Here is a 23,512-nt window from a genome sequence, read left to right on the forward strand (position 1 = left end):
TGAAACGTTCATTTGCTCCATTGTTGAGAGATGATTCTCATTTCTCTCAAATTATACCTAAATATGGCTCAATTTAAATCTGAGCATAAAGCCATGCAGGCACATTCTATAACTTCTTGGACATCTGAGTTTTCTAAGACAATTATCATATATTTTTCAGAAAGCAAATTCTATATTCTATTCATTAAAGTATTAATATGAACAGAGAACTCTCTCCTATCTCAAACACCTAATAAGAACAAAACTTCCCCAAATGGCCTTTGCCTAGCAGCCAGTCTCCCTCCTGTGTGATTACTCACATCTTTTAATCTTTCAAAGCTCTAATCCTTGACATCTCTCCCCAATACACTAGCTCCCAGTGAGAGTTCTCTTCCCAAAGAAGTTATATACTGTCTGCAACATGTCTTAAATGTAGCTAACTTCAGGCATCTGTGGGTGTTATATTCTTCAATAAATTTCAAAGTCTTTTAACAGAAGGGATCGTTTTTATCTTCCCAGTGCCTACTAGAATGTTAAGTACTCAAAAAACTGTTGATTAGGAAAGTAAATAAATAATCAATATAATGACAATGGAACATTATTTATAGCACTCACAAAGCGTTTTCGCTATATATGATCTCATTTGATACAACCTGTCAGGTAAGTAAACTGGATTTTAAAAATAACTTCTATTTTACGAAGAATAAAACAGGGTTTGGGAAATTTCTCCCAGTAACACACACACACATACATACATACATACATACATACATACACCCCAAAGTTCTTAGAGAAATACAAGTGAAGCTGTGCTTGATAGGCAGTGACCTACTGGATGATACATATTCTCTGTTGTTTTCTTTACACTGTATCCCACATGTGACCCACAGTGCTCTGCTTAATTGAAAGACCTGGTATAACAGGCTTAAAGTCACACAAGCTACGATGGGCACCCAAGTTTTCTGTTCTTTCTGCAATAATATGTTGAATGAATGTGAATGGTTCCAAAGGGTTCTCGCCTATAACTCCTGCTGCTACCCACACCAGGCCCATGGCAAAGAAAGTGACAGCTGTATCATCATTTGAGAGCAATCTCCATTTCCATATGCTCATCTGATCCTAATGATATTACTTCTGGTGATTGGTTAATTTGGAACTATATGTAAAAGGAAAGAAGATATATCTTGAACAAAATAAAACTAATAGGAGAACTCAGAAACCATCAGCAAAAATGATTAGGGTGGCTGGTCAAGCAAGAACTCAGTAACTTGTATGGGGCCATAAGAGCATGAGAGGCCTGATGACCATGTTAGATGTTTGCTTCAATGCCAAGCTCAAAATAAGTTCTAATAGATCACATGGAGAATTCCTCAAAAGAAAAGATGTATTTCCTATATATGTAGATCATGAAAAAGATGGCCAGTCGTAGTCTATCTGGAAATTCATGTCTATGTGCCTCAGCAAATTCCCCAAAAGAATTAGTACTGTATTTAAAGACAGGATGGCTTTATAAACTGTTACGATTTACAGAGAGCCTGGAGTGCATCCTCAGCCCCCTTAGCCTTCTCTCACCTTTGTGGATATACTCTCAAAGGAAACCATCCCCAAGAATTTCTGATTTAGGAAATAAAAATCTAAATACAGTGCCCTTTTGGATCTGGAATGACATTCTGTGATGGCTGAACTTTGTCACTGACAAGCTAAGCACCTGGACTTTCTGTGTCCTGGTTCCATTGGGTCTTAAACAGAAATATTTGCAGGTAGTTTATGAATATTTAATCATAAAATGCAGGATTACGATGCATGTGAAAACACTAGAAAAGCTAAGTATGCTACAAAACCCATGCAGGTAGCATCTGATCTCTTCTACTACTCAATGTTTGTTAAGACTGCTCTATGAAACTGCTGTATGATGTCATTGTACCAGCACCTCAGCCTTGTCATTTTAGGGGAAATATATACAATGACCTCCGTATTCAAGTTTTGGCGATGCCTAAATCAAGAATGTCTCCTGGATCTTCAAGATGTTAAGATATAGTTTGCATTTATCATTAAGCACAGGTAATCAGAAATGGTTAGGAGATTAATCTAGGCAAATATACAGCATTAAGGCATGATTCTTATCATTGGATTAAATAGAATCCAACAAAGCTAAGGAAAAAGAGCTTTTCCCAAGATGAGCACACCCAAAAAACATACCCAAAGGAGGTCAAAAGAAAAAATACAAACAGCCAATAAATCTATGAAACTTCATAGATTTATTTATGAAAACTTCAATATTGTCAATAATTAAGACTGCAAATTAAGATAAAATAACATTTTACAGATCAAACTGGCAAAGTTTCTAAACTAGCAAAAGTCCTAAAAATAATAATACCTACTAATGAATGGTGTCTTAGAAAACAGGCACTCTCTTATACTGCTGGTTAGTTTATAAATTGCTAGTGAGTTCCCACAGTACAATTTGATAATATGTATAAAAAGCCTCAAAACTCTTTTAACACATTTTACTTTTAAGAATTTATTCTAATAATCAGAATTGTGCACAGAAGATGTACAGAGCTGATCCACTAAAGCATTATTTATAATATTTAAAGAATGGGAAACAAGTAAGTGCCAACTAACAAAAGACTGATTTTTTAAATTATAATTTTATTTATAAACTTTCTTTATAAAGTGGAATCCGGGACAGGAAGAAGCCATTATATGATGCTGAAAGAGGATTTTATTATAAAAGCTTATAATTGTTAACTAGAAAAAGGTAATTAAAAACTATGTAGATTACTATATCAATTTAGTGGAAAGGAAAGCCTATGTTTATTGTATATGTTTGAATATAGCTAGAAGGATGTATATCAAAATTCCACCCATGGTTGTCTCTGCGGATAGAATTCAGGATGACTGTCATTCAGTGCTTGGTACTTTTCCATGTTTTCTGCATTTTCTGCAGTGAATAAGAATTATATAATCAGGAAAAACAATACATTTTGCAGCTTTTCATAGGGCAGCATCTCTCAAACTGGACAGTTCATGCTTCCTTTTCCACTTCCATCCACTCCCAGCGTGCCCCCAATGTATAAAACACTAAGCTGATTCTCTCTCCATCTTCTCTTTATCTCCAGTAAAATGTTGAACTTTGCCTCTTATTGAACTGTTGCCCCTTATTCTTTCTCTCCATTGATGAAATACACAAACCAAGGCTCACAAATAAATGCAACCATTCCAAATTGCTAAAAGTAAGTTCCATATTTCACCAAGCCAATTCCCAATTCCTGTTTCTTTGCTCATCCTGAAAAAAAAAAAAATTCCATAGAAGGACTCAAATAATAAATATATAGTCAAAAACACTTATCAGTGAACCATTAAGGTGCTGTCTTTTAAGGTTATAAAATTATGCTGAGGAATCAAATATGCCAGAAAACAATGAGATAATGACCCCTCTCTGGCTGACCCATAAAAGGGACTGCATAAGATACATGGCTTAAGCAGTCTGTGCCCTGACTACTGTCAGTTTCACCATTAATTATGACTTCTGCCTTCAAGGCATGGGCTGGACTTGCCACAAAAAGGAAGCTGAAGGCTTCCCAATGACACCCACTGCATGAGCACAGTTCATTTTACATGCAGCACTCAGCAAGTCTGAGGAGTCCCTTAAGGCATAATCATCAATGGGAAAATGACAGCAGCTTCCCATCATAAAAAGTCTCAGGTGAAAAACAAGTTTCTATCTCATGAAAAAATAGGCATAAATAAATGATTCAGGAACTATGATTTCAGAGTCTCAAATAGTGACTAGGAGGGACAGCACAGAGATACAAGAGGGGAGAACGGGGTTGGAAGGAAGGAAAGGAAGAAAACACAAGATCCCAGAACCACAAGGCACATAGCAGGTTACCGATCCCAAAGAAGAGGAAGCAGGGGCTTAGAGAGTAAAATTCCTTTGCAAGACCATAGTTATGGCAGAACCAGAACTAAGAAGCAGAAACTATAGATTGTGTTTTTCCAAGAAAATAACTTCCAGACGATAAAATAATTTATTTCAAACATAAAAATAGACCTTAAACACTGCACAGTATTTTAGTTTTATGCCCCTCCCACCTAATATCAACCTTGAGAGCGGTAAAACTTTGTCTGAGGGGTGATTTCCCTTTTCTATTCAATTCCCTCCTTTGGAGATAGATACATGGCATTTATAGTACCTACTTACTCTGGAACCTAATCGACATTGTGTTGAAATGTTATGTAACTCAAACACGAAAGTATGCCTTTCCAGACACATCAGAAAGTCTTAAAATGTATGCTTTGTATCATTACTCTCTCTACTAGGCCCCTAAACTTCAACTATTATATTACACAGACAGTAGGTACTTAACAAATATTTAAGTAGATGGGTAGCTAGATGGATGCACAGGTGGACAAAACAGATTGTAGAGCTCCCTGGAAACTATGCATCATATTCATAGAAAACCTGGCAGGTAAGATAGGTGTACATGGACCATGCAAATTTGCTAGGCCATGATATGACTGCTTCACCAGAAACTGACAAATTTACACACCGTGTTTCAGTCACTGAGGCCCCACAATCTCAAATTAGGTATTCATTTCACTCACACCACAAGACAGTAGGTATTAAACCATTCCTCCCAATTAAGATGATATGATGGCACATTCTTAGTTTTAGACATATTCCCCTACAAACCTCAAATAGAGAGAGTTGCTTGAGTGTGTAAGTGTATGAGTGTGTGTATTTGTGTGTGCGTTTTTGTGTGTGTGCATTTGTGTGTGTGTGTGTGTGTGTGTGTGTGTTCAGAAAGAGAGGGAAAACACTCATGGGGTGTGTTTATACCATAAAGAAAGGGGAAAAAAAAGTTAACTTGAGACCTGGTATCTGAAGGAGGTATATTCAGGTTGGCTGCATTCATTGCCCTCTGTAAGCTAGGACTGATCTGGTTGCATGCTGTAGAGACCTGGCTTGCTGGAGGTGAAATGGGTCCCAGTCGCTGAACCATCATGGGACTGCTGGTGACCACTAGATTGTTGCAGCTGCCTTTTCCAATGGACTTGCACTGAGGCCCAAAGCCAAGAGCCCCTAAAAACAAATGAATCAGGTTAGCTTTCATGTCCCTTACATCAGAAATCAGTAAACACAGACATGTGCATGCTTATATCAGGACCCATCTTTAGAGACAGTCCTCAGATCATTTCTTTATTTTTTTTTAATATTGGTGATAGCAAAAAGCTTTCTCCAATTCTAATGACAAAGCCATAATGCTATAAGAGAAAACTTCCCATAATCAGCACTCATACAAAATGTGCTTAAATTTTACTCCTTCTATGTATAAGTGTCCAGTTATACTAAAAATCATATTTTATAATATCCTTCCCTAAAGGATTAAGGTGGTAAGTAGATGGGATTGCCTGTATCAAACCAAGTTTTTTCCTAGAATAGCTAATATCTTGAATCACCCAGCAAGGAAAGTTGACACTACTGGAAAAAACCTGTTTAACTGGTTTACTTCATTCCAAATCTGTACTTCGAAAAAGTCTCTTTACAAGGATGTAGTCTGGCTGTGTCTCTCTGCTCTTGACTTTTTCTCCTCATCTCAACACATTGTCATTGGACATCTACCCAATTTTTAAAAAAATCAGGATGACAGAATTGTAAACAAAATGCTCATTTGAAAAACAGCATGGTAACCAAATTGGACATAGATTTTTCATTTTCATTAGTAACAATCAGTGTAGTAAAAGCTGATACATACCCAAAGGGGAAAGAAAAAAAGGAACCCACAAGAGTCTCTGTCGTTATGGAAAAGTGAAAAGCAAAGACTTTGAGAAAGGCAAACACTGCCATGACTCATTTATTAAAAAATCATAATGAGTTGAATCATTCTAGACATTCTTTTTACATGGATGCATTTTTTCAAACTTTTTTTTGTCAACTACCTGGTCAAGTCTCAGTAACTATACAGTCTGTTTTCATCTCTAGCAAACAAAAATATATACGATCTCAGTCTTTAACAAATTAAGCTTTACATTTTTCTCAGCATATTTCCCATCTTTTTCACTGATATATTTGGGATCGAAGTAGGAAGAAAAGTGTCACTGTCACTTTTCTTAGCTGTAGGGGTTCATAATTTCCTGTTTTGTTTTCCCCAAAATTAAATCTATTGATTTAGTGCCTTTACTTGTCATCTTTTGTAACATTCTTCCCAAGAGCCCTCCAAACAACAGAACAAACAAGACATTGGAGCAATCACTGTTTCCATCAATGCAGCCCTATCTCAGAAATGCTGGGGAGTCACAGCATTATTAGCTGCCAGGAATCCTGGTCTAGTGCAGACTTATGGGACACTAAAATCCAAGTGGCAATTGACCTGCACAAAATCACACAGGGATTCAGAGAACAGAAACTGATTCTACTAGAGTGTATTTTGCTGACACCTGTGTGCTTAAATTTAGGCTCTGATATGCCTAGTTTCTTCCTTGTACACTTTCCAAGATTATTTTCTCCAAAAGAAATTTCTCTGATTTTCTTTCCCAGATACATAAACCAGAACCTCTCCTTTACCCCTCCCATTGCAGTTTATATCTGATCCATCTTCTGTGCCTTAAAAGATGAGTTACAGATATTCCGTTTTCATAAGTCATAAAGCACTGTTTTATCAGGGCTTCATCTTGACACCAAGAATAGTAGGTACGCTTTTATGTAATGCATCATAAATTCAATATCTTTAAAAATCTCAATAAGCTACATGCATTAGCTTTTCAAACTCCCTTTTTACCTTGAAAAAAAAGGCAATGTGATGGTTCATAGCCTAGTCCAGTATATAAGACTGAATGAATGAATTCTCTATATGAATTCTCTCCCCGGGTCCCATTGCTACTAGCCACTACTATTAAAAGCAACATCAAATATCAAGTATTCTGTCAAATTTCATGTCACATGTTTATCTAAGGAATTCAGTCGTTCCATGCCTATTTCCTCTTCAGTTAAAAGGTATTAATACCTATCTACCTCTAAAACAAAGACATAGCAGCTGGAACAGCATCCAAGAAATACTACTTGATGGCAAAACATACTAATAGATAATTTCATAAAACTAAAATGGCACATATTGTAAGGTGTACCATTACTTTATGTACCAGTAAGAACATGAACTGCCAGTCCAACTAGTGCATGATGTCCAGATTTCAGAGATGTTGTAATGTAAAAACATGCACACCTTAGAGCCAATACAAACTAATGTGATCGCTGAAACATTTATTTTAACCCTTATCTTGTTCATGCTCTTCTGTCTACCTGGAATGCCCTTACCCTAACTTATCCACCTAGTGAGCACCTCTGCATCTTTAAGGTCTCAATTCAAGGGTCACCTCCTATATGACCTCCTCCTCCACTACCTGATAGGCAGATCTGACCACTGCTTCTTTCATTTGTCCACATCTGCCATCACACATGTGCCTCAGCACCCACAGCACTTCAGGGAACTGGACTCTGTATGTGCCTGCCATCCTCTCATTTTTATACTTCACTGCTGTTTAAAGACAAAGTCCTTGTTTGAGGCATCTCTACTTCCTTAGCACCTAACCTAGGGTCTAACGCACATTACATAATAAAGTCTATCCAGTGAAATTAGAATGAATGAATGAAAATAAAAGATCCATATAAGTGAATATTAAATACTGACAAGTTATTCTACTGAAACTCTCCTGGTTATCTTTTTTGATACACAGTGCCATTTTTCAAAAAGCAAAAACAAAAAAACTCCAAGTCAATCCTTTGATGCCTCACCACAGAATTGCTAACTAGATCTGAATGGAATATGAAGTCAGTGGGGGTAGTAATTATAAATCTATCTTTCTGGGCCAGAATTTTACACTGGTCAAGGCTGCCTCTGTAACTCTCTACTCTGGATTCATACATTCACATTGTTTCTTGCTTTGTAGTGAAGAAATGCTAATTATCTCCCTAATATCTCCACATTCTTACTATACCATCTCCTACTCCCAAATTCAGTGGTTAGCTTTACACTTGATCTTAGCCAAAAGGCCAAGAAGCAATCACTGGTCAACTTTAACCCCATCTAAGCACAAATGGTATCACAAATGGTATCCTTGAAGCATGAAAATTAATGGTGAACTTCTTGGGAACACATAAATGTTTGTGGTACAACTATGAGGATGTTCTGGTAAATGGAAAATAGCATCATCTGTCTCACACATGCAGGCAAACAAGTGTGACCAAGAGCCACTGTGCTCAATACAGCCATCTAAATTTTTTCATAATGCCAGAAGCAAATGAACACCTATACCTCCAGACTACTCAGAATTGTGCAGTGTCTTGGAGTGTGGGCTCTGGAGACAGCTTGCCCGGGATCTGCTATTTGGGGATTTAGGCAAATTACTTAACATTTTTGTGCTATATTTCTCCATGTCTATGTCTTCTCATCTGCAAAACAGGAATAAAGTTAACCCTCCCTCTGATACAGTTTGGATCTGTGTCCCCACCCAAAACTCACATTCAACTGTAATGCCCAGTTTTGGAGGTGGGGTCTGGTAGAAGGTGATTGGATCATGGGGGTGGATCCTTCAGAAATGGTTTAGCACCATCCCTTTGGTGCTGTTTTCATGATAGAGTTCTCATGAGATCTGGATGTTTCAAAGTGTGTGGCACCTCCCCCTCTCTCTCTTCCTCCTGCTCCAGCCATGTAACACATGCCTGTTTCCCCTTCGCCTTCCACTATGATTGAAAGTTTCCTGAGGACTCCCAGAAGCTTCTATGCTTCCTGTTAGGCCTTAAGAACCATAAGCCAATTAAACCACTTTTCTTTATAAATTAGCCAGGCTCGGGTATTTTTTTATAGCAATGCGAGAACATACTAATACCAAGGAGTGGGGCATTGCCATGATACCTGAAAATGTGGAAGAAGTTTTGGAACTGGGTAATGAACAGAAGTTGAAAGAGTGTGGAGGACTCAGAAGAAGACAGGAAGATGTGGAAAATATTGGAACTTCCTAGAGACTGCCTGAATTGTGACCAAAATGCTGATAATGATACAGACAGTGAAGTCCAGGCTGAGGAGGTCTCAGATGGAGATGAGGAACTTGCTGGGAACTGGAGCAAAGGTCACTTTTGTTATGCATTAGCAATGAGGTTGTAGGCATTGTGCCCTTGCTCTAGTGATCTATGGAACTTTGAATTTGAGAGTGATTTAGTGTATCTGAAGGAAGAAATTTCTAAGCAGCAAAGAGTTCAAGATGTGGCCTGGCTGTTTCTAACAACCTGTGTTTATATATGTGAGCAAAGAAATGAACTGAAACTGGAAATTATATTTAAAAGGGAAGCAGAGTGTAAAAGTTTGGAAAATTTACAGCCTGGCCATGTGGTAGAAAAGAAAAAAGCATTTTCAGGAGAGGAATTCAAGCAGGCTGCAGAAATTTGCATAAGCAAAGACAAGGCAAGTACTGACAGCCAAGACAATGGGGGAAGGCCCCAAAAGCATTTCAGAGAACTTTCTGGCAGCACCTCTCATCACAGGCCCAAAGGCCTAGGGAGGCAAGAATGATTTTATGGTCCAGGCCCTGCTGCACTGCACAGCCTCTGAAGAGTGCTCCCTGCATCCCAGCTGCTCTAGCTCCAGTCTTGGCTCAAAGGGGCCCAGGTACAGCTCAAGCCTCTGCTTCAGAGGGTGCAAACCATAGACCTGGTGGCTTCCACATGGTGTTAAGCCTGTAGGTGCACAAAATGCAAGAGTTGAGGCTTGGGAGCTTCTGCCTAGATTTCAGAGGATGTATGGGAAAGCCTGGATGTCCAGGCATAAGCCTGCTGCAGGGGTAGAGGCCACATGGAGAACCTCTACTAGGGAGGTGTGGAGGTGAAATGTGGGGTTGGAGCCTCCGCACAGAGTCCCCACTGCAGTACTGCATAATAGAGCTGTGACAAGAGAGCCACCATCTTCCAGACCCCAAAATGGTAGATGCACTGTCAGCTTGCACCCTGCACCTGGAAAAGCCACAGGTACTTAATGCCAGCCCATGAAAACAGCTGCCAGGGCTGCACCCTGCAAAGCCTCAGAAGCAGAGCTGCCCAAGGCCTTAGGAGCCCACCTCTTGCACCAGTGTGGCCTGGATGTGAAACAAGGAATTAAAGGGGATTAGTTGGGAGTTTTAAGATTTAATGACTGCCCTATGGGGTTTGAGGCTTGCATAGGACCTATAGTCCCTTTATTTTGGCCAATTTCTCCCTTTTGGAATGGGAATGTTTACCCAATGCCTGTACCTCCATTGTATCTTAGCAGTAACTAACTTGCTTTTTGATTTTACAGGCTCATAGGTGGAAGAACTAGCCTTGTCTCAGATCTGAGTCTTTGGACTTTGGACTTTTGAGTTAATGCTGTAATGAGTTAAGACTTTGGGGACTGTTGAGAAGGGATGATTGTATTTTGCAATGTGAGGACATGAGATTTGGGAGGGGTCAGGGTATGATAATATGCTTTGGATCTGTGTCCCCACCCAAATCTCATGTTCCATTGTAATGCCCAATTTTGGAGGTGGGGCCTGGTGGGAGGTGATTGGATCATCGAGATAGAGCCTTCATGAATGGTTTTGCACTGTCCCTTTGGTACTATTCTCGTGTTAAGAGTTCCCATGAGGGCCGGGCGCGGTGGCTCAAGCTTGTAATCCCAGCACTTTGGGAGGCCGAGACGGGCGGATCACGAGGTCAGGCGATCGAGACCATCCTGGCTAACACGATGAAACCCCGTCTCTACTAAAAGATACAAAAAACTAGCCGGGCGTGGTGGCAGGCGCCTGTAGTCCCAGCTACTCCGGAGGCTGAGGCAGGAGAATGGCGTGAACCCGGGAGGCGGAGCTTGCAGTGAGCCGAGATCGGGCCACTGCAATCCAGCCTGGGCGACAGAGCGAGACTCCATCTCAAAAAAAAAAAAAAAAGAGTTCCCATGAGATCTGGTTGTATAAAAGTGCATGGCACTGCCCACGGCTCTCCCTTCCTCCTGCTCCGGCCATGTAAGATGTGACTGCTTCACCTTCACCTTCTGCCATCACTGAAAGTTTCCTGAGGCCACCCCAAATGCTGTTATGCTTCCTGTTAAGCCTGCAGAACTGTGAGCCAATTAAACCTCTTTTCTTTATAAATTACCCTGTGTCGGGTATTTCTTTACAGCAATGTGAGAGCAGACTAATACAACTTCATAAGGTTGTTATGCCTCTAGTATTAACAACATACATAGAGGACTCAGCACACTATCAAGCACATAGTAGGTACTTAATGGATGTTAACTACTATTGTTATTATTGATACTATGATTGTTACATGCCTGTCATTGCTTTTTTGCTCCATTCTCTTTCTAAAGAAAACATTCCTTTACAATTCCTTGCACAAAACAAGATAGTAAATGATGCTGTTTAATTCTCTTCTCATTTCCAATATTCTTTCTGTTTTAAGTCTACAGCCAATTTTTTTAAAAAACACCACGTGTCATCACAGAAGAAAAGTTTTCAATTGGCCAAGTTTGAATGTTCCTTAGCTTGTTATTCCTGAAAACAAACCATACAACTTTTCTGACTACCAGATGTGCCAACGACTTGTGCACTGGTTTTCATTTTGAAACACTGCTTATTTTTAGAGACTACACGATGTATTTTAAAACTGTGTTTACTGCTCAAATGAGGGCCTAAGTGGATGGCATTCTGAGTACCACATACATTCTAGCCAAAATCAGTGTATGCTAGTAGGGAATGCAAACGTTTTGCATTTTCAAATTTCTGAACCTACAGTTCATCTTAGCAGGGCATGTTTTTAATTAATGTCTTCATTAGTTAAAAGGGTTCTCTTGAAGTCAAATGGCTGATTATGTCACAATTATCACTACTGAGGCTGCATCATTCAGAATTATTTATGTGTATCCACTGGTTCTAAAAATGACATGGATACAGGGGGAACAAAAATGAAATATATTTGGGAAGAGCACAGAGAAGTAACCAACAGTAACATTGTTATTGTTCATTTATCTGACTCTTATCAAATGCCAACCACTAGCCAGGCAGTCCACAGAGAAAATGGTGAGCAAGATTAACCCAGTCCCCCATGGAGCCCACAGTCTAGCCATGAAGATGCACACCAAACCAACCATTCATTATAAAAGAGGTGATCCCTGCTACTAGGCTGGGTCATATAAAAAGATATTCTTAATAGGTCTAAAATGATCATATAAGAGCAATTTCTATATGGTTCAACCTAACACACACGCAAGGTGTTACAGAAACAGAAATATATGTATTAGGGTTTGAGTCCTGCCTCCCACCCTTACTGGCTGGAAGGTCCTTAAGGTCTTTAAGGTCTCTGTGCCTCAGCGTACTGTTCTAAAATGGGGACAGTAATAATACCTAACTCATAAGGTTGTTCTGAGGACTAAAAGGGTTAGTAAATATTAATATATGCCCCACTGCCTCTAAGCAGCAGGGTTTGCTTTTCTTCCCTAACTTTTCCTTGAAAATATTTTTAAAGCTACAGAAAAGTCACAAGAATAGTAAGATGAGCTTCAATTTATCTAATGTTCTATCTATCCATCTCTCTATATAAACTTATTTTGTATTAGGAGTATTAATTTTTGAAACATTTAAGAATAAGTTGCAGATTTCATGTCTTTCATTGCTAAATATATACCCATAATACAATCATTGAATTCAAGACACTTAGTAATGATACAGTAGTAGTAATATACCATCTATACTCAAATGTTACTTATAGAACAATTGTTTTCCAATTCAGGATCATGCATTGGAAACACAGGTTTTGAGACTCACATTCAGGTGGGCATTCAAGAATGGGATATCACCAACTAGGGTTGGGATATCACTCGACACTTGGGCACTAAAAGCAGACAGAAAAGTGGAAAAGATGGTGGAAGGAAAGAAGTGAGAGGTTAACAGTACATAGCGCAGTAGTTAAGAGCCATAGATTTCCATCCTGGCTCCACCACTGCCTAGCTGTGTGACCTTAGACAAGTTACTTAAGCTCTCTGTGCCTCAGTGTCCTGATCTCTCAATGAGATTAACACTAGCAGTTACCTCAGTTTAGAGGATTAAAAAGTCTAATATATGTAATAGTGCCTGGCACTTAATAAATTCACTGTTAGTTCTATTTATATTTTATTAAAGAACTTGTCTCTCGTATGGTACCTTTCTGATATTGTTTCTAGCATCTCTTCTCCTGAGTGCCCAGAAACAGCATGCTGATGCCTTCCAGCCCAAGACCTTCTACACACACATACACACACAGACACACACACACACACACATACACACACATACAGCGCACATCTGTCCTCGCCTGAATGGGCTCCAGACTTTATTTAGGCCATTCTTGTTCCTCATATCCATTTTCTCTTTTTTCTCAGCTATTTTAGAAAAGAATGATTACTTCAAACTAAGGTGGCAGTGACTAGCAAAATACCTCAAGAACATTTTACTACAAAACAATAATACAATAGAAAATAAGTAAAATTTCAAAACGTGGCAAGAAAGACTGAAAGGAATATTTTTTAAAACCTTTCAACCATACCCTTTTACTGTGCAAACCTGTTTTATATAAGCCTGGCCCTTTTATTTCCTAGCAAGCACAAATTCAACATACAGTTGAAGTAGAGTTGAAAGCCAATTTAGATTATTTGCAAATGAAGTTTTTGCAACTTTGAGGCTCAAAGTTTCCCATTATTTCCAGTTCTAAGCACCTAACTATCCCTAACTGGCAAGGCTTCCTTTAATAATGAAATTAATGCCTAATACAAAATAATGAGTCTTACACCTCCTTCAAAAGCAAGTAAGTCCCAGATGCTATTGGAAAATATTTTGATTTTGCATGGGAAATGGGGGCTGGCCTCCACAGCCAGCTTGTGGATGTAACTTTGGTCATTTAGCAGAGTAATTTTACCTCTTAGTCTTAGTTTCTTCCATCTCTAAAAGACAAATAATACTATACACCCTACATGGTTGCTTCAAGGATTAGTGAGACCCAACATATATGATGTGCCTGCTCAGTAAAGAGTAGTTATAATTTTTGTTAATGTTATTGTCATTATTACATTATGGAATGATATTTTTAGTAATGCAAATTGAGCCATAATGGGGAGAATGAATACCTAACTTAGGTGTGCAAAATGGTGGGAACACTTCTTTCTAGCCATCTTTTAAGAAAGGAATTGTCTCTCGGTACGCCCTAGCTCTTCTCTGCCAACGTAGAAAGACTAAGTGGGGATGAGTAGTTCAGAGAACCCTTCTTGTTTTCCTCTGGGGACTAAGCTTACCTACCATGAAGCTTACCTACCACATGGTATATGCCTTACCTAGGAGGCTTGTCCTGAAAGAGCTGCCCTGGACTAGGGAGATAAGATGGCCTAATCCTACGGTCCAGTCAGCAGGTCCACTGGACTCTCACACAAAGTTATGCCCTCCAACACATCCTCTATCAGAAAAAAAGAGAGATTCTGGTGGGAAAGAAATGTATTATTTATTGTGGGTCTCCTCATAGACCCCAAATTATGTGAGGAATTATGGCATACACATTTCATCCCTGAGGTTTATGAGCTTAGCACATGTCAAAGCATTGTCTAGAATTGTCTATTTAGATAGCATTATCTCTCTTGTATTTGGGATTACCTTTATTGCTATTTTAAATTTAAAAATAATATGTATTTGTATATGTGTGCATGTGCTTTAAAAGGCAAATAATGCAAAGTTATAAAAAGAAAAAGCTCATATTCCACCCCCCCCCCCCACATATATCATTCCCTTAAGGTAATGAACTCTAACAGCCGAATGTGTATCCTCCCACGTTCTTCTCTAAATTCATTCAAATATGAGTATGTATGTTCTAATTCTAAAGGCAATGTGAGTTAGGCACACATTGACCCCTATATTCTTGAGAGAAGTCATCAAACTATGACGGTTTTAACAAAGAATAATGTCTCTAAACTAATACTGAAATAACATATCTAATTTCTTTTTATAAGAATTCTATTATAATACATATATAAAGAATATACATTCTTATAACACATTTATTCTTATAATGAAACATAGGTGCCCACCAATAAAGAAAGAATAGAATCTTAGGCAAGGCATAGTATCAATCCAAGACTTTCCTCTTTTCTCAAATGGGAGAAACATCAAGTACATGAAAGAACTTTGAAAAGTATATTCTTTCACCACAGAAAGAAACAGGTACCCTTCTCTCCCATCTGCTATGCAAAAACAGGTCAGTGAAGGTAAGCACAGGTCATCAAATTCCCTCACCTTTCATGAATACTCCTCCCTAGAGCTAGAAACATCCTGCATACAAACACCCTGGGCTTGTTATGTAGTGTTTTGTCAAATTCGTAATATTTCACTGCTGAGATACATCAGTAACAATTTAATGAATATATGTGAATGTGTGGTGTATTACTCTGAAATACAGTAAGGCATGGCTAAATGGCTGTGAACACCAAAGGATGACATTTAGAATGAAATAACAGGCTCCTACATTCAGGGACAAAGCAATCCAATTTGGCAATTGTGACAAATGCTCAAAACTGTGCAAAACCTATGGGAGGTAAGGAATGCTGGATATAACATCCTGCCTCCATGGCGTTCACAGTCTCTGAAGAGATAAGATACGCTCGCCTAGGAACAATTGGATAATGTCGCTAGACTGTACAGAATTAAGCATGAAGCTAAATCACAGAGACAGGAGCTCAGAGGAGCAGGCCAATTCCTTTGTACTAGGTAATTTATGAAAGAAGAAGAGTATGAACTACAAACACATTTCCCAAAGTCCTTCAGGATGTCCAAAGACGTTAAATGACTATTAAGGCAGCCTCATGGAGATGTCCAGGGTCCAGTAACTTTGGGAACCCCTAATACAACAAAGTTAAACTTTTTACTGTAAGTCTTCTCAGAGCCTTTACAAATGTAAATGTATGTGATAAATCTCCCAGAAGACCAAATAATATTTAAAGTACATTTGTTTAGGGAGGTTCTCCCAAGAGACTCACCTAAGACTGGCATTCTAAGGAATACCCTTTAGAAAACAATAAGCTAAAACATGAAGGAAGAATGAGCACACAAATGAGAAGGAAGTAGTAGGGTGTAGACACAGAAATGAAAGGGAGGAGGCACAATGCATCCTGGAGAAATAAAGATGAGCTAGGGCTGCCTACAAGAGGAGAAAGGGAGGAGACAGAGCTTAGAGGGTTGGTTCAGTCACCCCTGAAGAACTGATTTAAAAACTGGACATTACTTATCCAACAGTGGTTCAAACCTGGCTACATATTAGCATCACCAGGGAAGCTTCTCAAATGCAAATCCCTAAGCTCCACTGCAAACCAACTAAAGCAAATGATGCTGATATAACTAGTCAGCTGATGTGCATCTGGGACCTTGTGCTGTAGGTAGAGGCGCATCCCATTAGAAGCAGAGTTCACCCAAGATTAATCTGGAAGAGATGGGGAGAAAGGCTGGAGGAGCACATGAACCAGCTGCACAGCCAGCAGAGCAGCCACAGAGTGGTAAATGACAAAATAAGAAAGCAATGGTTATGAAGCAAGTTAGAGTAAGGATCTTATAACTAGTTGCTAAAGATTTAGGTGAGCACATTTAAATGGGAGAGGGGGGTCTATTTGGTGACGTCATTACAAAGACAGCCAATAAATAGGTCAAGTCTGAACCCAGGGAGATTCACATGAATCATGCAATCTCCCACCACCTTGTCTGCAGGAGTTCAGCTTGAATCTTCCATGTTTATCCCACAAAGAATGTAACTTTCATACCAGCATTCTTCCAACCTTAGTCAGCATTCAGGAATGCTGTCCACCAAGTATGGAATCACCAGCATTACTCACTGCAATTTATCCCTGTATTAAATGGAATCACATTTATACCCCAGAGATTAAAATGTATCATATTCCTTTCTGTACCACTTAGTGCCCTGGAGTCCTGTGCATGAAGCCTCAATCTTGCTCCCCACCACTGGGCACTCCCAATAAGATGATATTAAGAACCCACAGTTCTGAGCCACTTCATAAGGATGCAAAGATAAATTAAGCAATATTCCCAGAGTTTATATTCTAAAGTCCCATCCGTCAGCTATTGTACATCAATTATCAACTAATTAGTAGAGAGTGCTTATGCTGACCCTTCTGTTCTCTCTTGTAATGATTTGCCAAGTTAACTGAAAGCTGCTCTGCTCCATAGAGACTCTTAGTATATAGCAAGAGTGTTAAATAAAGTTCACCAACAATTAGCCTGGAAAACCAAAGAGGAAATGTAAGCACATTTTACTGCTTCACCCTGGACAAATTTTCTAGCAATCCCAGGGGAAGAAAGCAGATACATTTGTTAACTAAGCAAACAAATACTCTGAAAAACTGAAACACCAGCAGAGGCACAACTTAGTAATCTATTGCTCACAGATCAGGTATTTGTTTACTGTGTCCCTGCTCTGTGCTACACTATATACTCTAGGGACTGTGGACATACAGATGGGTCAAATCATTCTTGTCTACCATCTAATTGAATAGGCTTAGATCAAGCCTCATCTGGTGGACTCATCTGTGAAAATACATAAAAGTGGAATTACTTTACTTACTGTGGAAAAAGAGGACTTCCACAAATATAAGGAAGAATGAATGGAAGGAAGGGAGAATGCATATTGTCATGGGAGAAAATTGCCTCAGTTTCCCAAAGACATATTTACTGGGTGTTAGGCTTGGCCCTAGGCCATACAGCTAGCCCTTGGTCAAAGATCTTCCAACCAACTGGAGAGTGTTAACTAACACAGGAAACAACTGGGAAACAACTAATCTTAAACTGAGTTACTTCGCGGCTGAGTACAAAAAGAGCTCAAATGATTGAATAAACTGGAGGAGGCTTAGTAGAGGAGTGAGACTTCATCTGAGCCTTTCAACAGCAGGAGAACAGGGGGCAATATGAAGAGTTGGACAGCCAAAATGAAGGGAGGGGCATGTGCTGAGAAAGTATTACGGAGATAGCATGGGGAAAGCAGGAAAGAAAGAGACACTAGGGCCAGAAAAGCATCACTTAGCAGCTGTGTGACCTTGGGCAAATGCCTTAAGCTCTCTGTGCCTCTATTTCCTTGTCTGGGAAATGGGAACGATAATTGCTCCCACCTTCATAAGGCCATTTGGAGTACTAAATAAGTCATGTATGTAGACCACTTAGAACAGTTTCCAGCACACAGTAAGTACTGTATCAGCTGTAGGAATGCATATTCTTACTAAGGTGTTATCAGATTGCACACAGCCTCCAAAATCAGGCACCCCAAAGAGCTACAGTAGGTTTGTAAGCATGGGTATGTTGTGAGGAGGAAGAAAGAAAAGAACAGTCTAACTATTACCAGTACATTTGGAAGCAGAGCAAAGGCTGAAGGTAGGAAACCAAGCTGGGAAGATGTTGCCATAATCTCAGGATGAGACCAGGCCGGGAGGAGCAAACAGAGCAAACAGGGTAAGCCCAACTTATCTCATTAAGCAAACAAGTAAGATGGTTGCTGAAGTGCCTTTAAGAAGTACCAGATTTAGAATCTTTCTTCCATGAATCAAGGTTGTATATTTCCCAACCTGCTTTTCCCTGCCCCAAGCCAAACAAAAGCAGAGGTTGGGTGAGAAATGGCAAAGCTGCTTCTGGGTGAGACGCCCTCACTGTCTGGAGCAATGACTGGGTATCCCCCAGACAGCAAGTGCTCACTGAATATCTGTTGGATTAATAGGCAATGAATACAACTTTTAAGAACAATTCATAAGTCAAGTATAGTTAAAGGCCATGAATCAAATTGAGCAGTTCCTCTGAAATGTGAGTCATGATACTGAAGAACACTGAGGTCCCTGATGGACACAACTGTTTATATGTCTCTAAATTACTGAACAGCCAGAAATATTACTCGTTCGCCTCCTCTGTCCATATTCCCTCCTGTTACATACAGATACACACGAACACATTCAGTGTGAAGAGAGGGTAGTCTAAGCCAGCAGTCCCCAGTCTTTTTGGCACCAGGGACTGGTTTCATGGTTCATGGTTTCATGGAAAGCATGGAAGGGATAAAGAGGGTTGGGTAGGGTTCAGGATGAAACTATTCCACCTCAGATCATCAGGCATTATTAGTTAGATTCTCGTAAGGAGCACGCCACCTAGATCCCTCACTTGCGTAGTTCACTATGGGGTTTCTGCCTCTATGAGAATCTAATCCCACTGCTGATCTGACAGGAGGCAAAGCTTGGGCTGTAATGCCTGCTGCTCACCTGCTGCTGTGTGGCTTGTTTCCTAACAGGCCACTGACCCATACAGGTCCACAGCCCGGCAGTTGGGGACCCCTGGTCTAAGCCACTCGATATAAATCAATGGGACTTTTTTTTCAGTATGTAAGAGCTGGTTCAGAGGCAAAACCCCAACCAATTCTTCATATTAGATGTAACTTAGTCTGTAAAAGGTGCATCTTACATAGTCGCAATAGCCGCCAGACCAGGCAGATCGCTTGAGCTCTGGAGTCTGAGACCAGCCTGGACAACATGGTGAAACGCTGTCTCCACAAAAAATACAAAAATTAGCCAGGCATGGTGGCATGTGCCTATAATCCCAGCTACTTGTGGGGCTAAGGTGGGAGAATTGCTTGAACCTGGGAGGTCAAGGCTGCAGTGAGCCAGGATGGCACCACTGCACTCCAGCCTGGGTGACAAAGTGAGACCCTGTCCCAAAAAAACAAAAACAGAACAAAAAAGCCACCAGACTACCTTTGTTTTTCCCTGAGCAGTAATTTCCCATTACTGTCCAAAAAGACACATTCTCTATCATAAATCGTTTCTGTTCCATCTTCTGCATGGGCTTGCAAGTCCAAATGGGATGCCCAGAAGCCTCAGACCCAGAAGGAAGGAAAATAGTAATGAAGATTACATTATTTTGCATTAAAATTAAGTCACCCATATTTCCAAGAAATGGAAAGTACCCAGCTTCCTCCCAGAAGTCCCCCAGAACTGCTCAACTATCTCATAGGCCAGATACCCTTTCCTCCTCTAGACTGTAATTCTTAACTCCGAGCTCCAAAGCCCATTCAGCAGCTCATGCTTATAGCAAGAAAATTCAGTGAGCTATTATTTGTATTTTGTGCTCCTTTGTCTCAAGAGAGATTATTATAAAAGAGCCAAGAGTAGACACTGCTTGAATTCTTTTTTTTTTTTTTTTTTTTTGGCAGAGTTTTGCTCTTGTTGCCCAGGCTGGAGTGCAGTGGTGCAATCTCAGCTCACTGCAACCTCTGCCTCCCGGGTTCAAGTGATTCTCCTGCCTCAGCCTCCTGAGTAGCTGGGATTATTGGCGTGTGCCACCACGCTCGGCTAATTTTTTGTATTTTTAGTAGAGACAGGGTTTCAACATGTTGGCCAGGCTGGTCTCAAACTCCTGACCTCAGGTGATGCACCCTCCTTGGCCTCCCAAAGTTCAGAGATTAGAGGCATGAGCCAGCGCACCTGGGCAAGTTCATCCTCTCTTACAGTCTTGTGTAGAATTCTAAATTCACTGAGATTATTCCAGGTGTTCTGAAGGTGGCAGAGCCGTCTGAAAGAGGAGAGTGCCTCTAGGAGGGAGACAGGAGAAGGAAAGAGAGAGATGGGATTGCCCAAAGTCTGGGAAGAACAACAGTTTGATGGTCCCTGAGTAGCAAGGTAGCTCCCAAGGAAGGCAGTGGGGGTAAAAGGTATGGCTGCATGACCAAAATACAAAGGCCAGACCCAGCAAAACTTCCTGTGTCCAAGCAATGCACAGAGCAGCAGACTGCTAGAGGCCATGGGGGGCTTGGTCAAAGGGCATCTCAGCAGTAACCTGAAGAAGCAAGAACAGAAAAGCTCCTGGAATATTCTGCTCTCTACAAATACCCTGGGATTCTGTGTCACCTTGGTAGCGTATCAGGCCACCCCAACTAGCAATGACTGAGATTAAATTTCCCACTAATAAGTAAGATGAGATCTTGGCATCTGATTTATTGTGATTTAAAGAAAATAATTTAAAGAACCACTTCTTGTATACATAAATTGGTAGAATAAGTCATACTCACTACAGATTCGCTGAAAATTGGAGAGGTAGGAAGGCTGAAATATCTACCTTTTGGCTCAGAAAACTTGTCATTGTATAAAATCACATAACTTTAACTAAAATAACAAAATATAAAAATAAAATTTTAACATCACAAATCTCAACACACAGGCAATCTGGCTGAGGCCTACATAATGTAATTCCCTTCTGTTTCTTTTATTTAATGCTATTTTTTAACTTATAAGAGAACTAGAGTAATGTTTCTGTAAACATGATTGGAACATGAGTTAGTATCAAAGTAAATGTGACATTTTATCTCTGCACCTTGTAGATGCGAATCCAGATACTGTACCACCAATAACTCCCAACTAATCATATCTGAAATTAGGTCAAAAAATGAGGAAGAACAGAGTAGGTGCTCACTTCCAACCTAAATTCTTTCCCATCAAAATGAAAAAGCAACCATAATACATATTGATGCCAGTATGAAAAAAATCTAAATTAAGAGTTGTGCTTATGTTCTCCCTAAAATAATACGATTTTAAAAGTAGTGGTAGTTATTTATCTGAATTTGAATGCTAAAGCTGAGAATAAACATGAATAAAAGTTAAATGCTAATCAAGTTGATAGCTTATACCCTGAATAATATACAAAGTCTTAGAAGAGAGTAAATAACACATAATAAACAACATAAGATCCTATGGTTTTCAATGTTAATGAGAAGAGAAACAAAATCCTTTCCTAATTATCAAAGGGTCAATTAAGTAGAGGCCTTAGCTTGGGGGTTAGAGTGACTCCTCATTCAACTGTTCCAGGTGAATCAAATTATAAACTCTGCCAGGATGTGGTCTCCTGTGTTCTAAACATTCCATAGCAAAACAAAAATAACAAAACTACAGGCAGAAATCTCACTTTGATCTTCCTGTACAATGAGTGGAATACAAACCTTGAAACAAATCCACAGTTTGAAATAAAATATTATAATAAATCCCCAAAAGTCATTGGGTAATATTAGCACCTTACAATGGGCAGAAAAATTATGAAGAGATCTCCAAAATATTTCCAAGAAGGAAGACTGTCAGACATTAATCTCAGCAAGCTAGTACTAACTCTAAATTCTCAAAATGGAATCAATACAATTTCCTTCCAAACCTAACCCATCTAAGTGTAAGAAATTTTCACACTTAAGGATATGCATGTTTCAGAGAAATTTTGAGAAATCAAATTATGTTTTAAGGCTGAAAGATCAGTGAGGAAATAAATCATTTTGGCAAAAATTCACAGGTATCCACTTCCCTTTCTTCTCTCTTATAGCTATTGAGTACTAGTTAGCCAAACCTACTCTCTGACATACTCACCTTGTAAAATATCCAGAAAAAAAGAATAAAGATATGTTTCTATTTTCAGCTTTACTGGCGCATAAATGACAAGCAGAAACTGTGTAAATGTAAGATGTATAATGTGATGATTTGACATATGTGCACATTGTGAAACAATTACCACAATCCATAGTTTACATACCCATAACCTTACATGGTTACCTTTGCGTGTGCACGTGTATTTGTGTGTGTGTGTGTGTGTGTGTGTGTGTGTGTGTGTGTGTGTGTCTCTCTAGTGAGAAGTTAAGATCTACTCTCTTAGGTGGGCACAGTGGCTCACACCGGTAATCCCAGCACTTTGGGAGGCCGAGGTGAGCAGATCACCTGAGATCAGGAGTGCGAGACCAGCTTGCCCAACATGGTGAAACCCTGTCTCTACTAAAAATACAAAAATTAGCTGGGCATGGTGGCGGGTGCCTGCAACCCCAGCTATTCAGGAAGCTGAGGCAAGAGAATTGCTTGAACTGAGGAGGTCGAGGTTGCAGTGAGCCGAGATTGCACCACTGCACTCCAGCCTGGGTGACAGAGCAAGACTCTGTCTCAAAAAAAAAAATAAAATAAAAATCTACTCTCTTAATAAATTTCAGGTAAACAATACAGTACTGTCAACTATGGTCACCACATTGTGCATGAGCAATCTCCAGAACTTATTCATCTTTCATACACTGAAACTTTGTACTCTTTGACCAATAGCTCCCATTTCACCCACCTCCCAACCTCTGACAACCACTATTCTACCCTCTGCTGCTATGAGTTTCCAGTATTTTGGATTCTACACCTAAGTGAGATCAGCCAGTATTTGTCTTTCTGTAGTATCTTTTGTCTTTTTCTATCAAGCACACTGAACTATCTATGGTGAAACCATCTAAATGTTCGAAAGAAATTTTCCACCATCTTCAGAATTCTAGGATCAAGCCAGTGAGAAAGAAAAGAGAATAGACGACTTCTCCCTTCCTGTTTAAACATAGTGAGCACCTTTGTATGGAAAGATTTTCCCATTATCTTCTTTCAAAAATGTGTCAGCATGGTTTGGGGGATGGTGGGATGACAGGGCAAGT

General features: G+C 39.6%; 1 protein-coding gene across 9 annotated transcripts in view; it reads right to left on the reverse strand.

Moving 5' to 3' along the window:
• The window catches only part of GLIS3 (GLIS family zinc finger 3), a 482,902-nt gene that overhangs the window by 310,607 nt on the left and 148,783 nt on the right, over window positions 1-23,512 (reverse strand). For all 9 annotated transcript variants that reach the window (XR_004177861.1, XM_009188825.4, XM_031654203.1 and 6 more), the window contains one exon: window positions 4,861-5,068. Coding sequence is in view for 8 of the 9 variants with exons in the window: in XM_009188825.4 (XP_009187089.3) it covers window positions 4,861-5,068 (208 nt within the window). In the remaining variant the exon portion in view is untranslated. The remainder of the gene's footprint in view (window positions 1-4,860; window positions 5,069-23,512) is intronic.

The sequence above is a fragment of the Papio anubis genome, chromosome 13, assembly GCF_008728515.1.
Source record: "Papio anubis isolate 15944 chromosome 13, Panubis1.0, whole genome shotgun sequence".
In the NCBI taxonomy this organism is placed as follows: domain Eukaryota; kingdom Metazoa; phylum Chordata; class Mammalia; order Primates; family Cercopithecidae; genus Papio; species Papio anubis.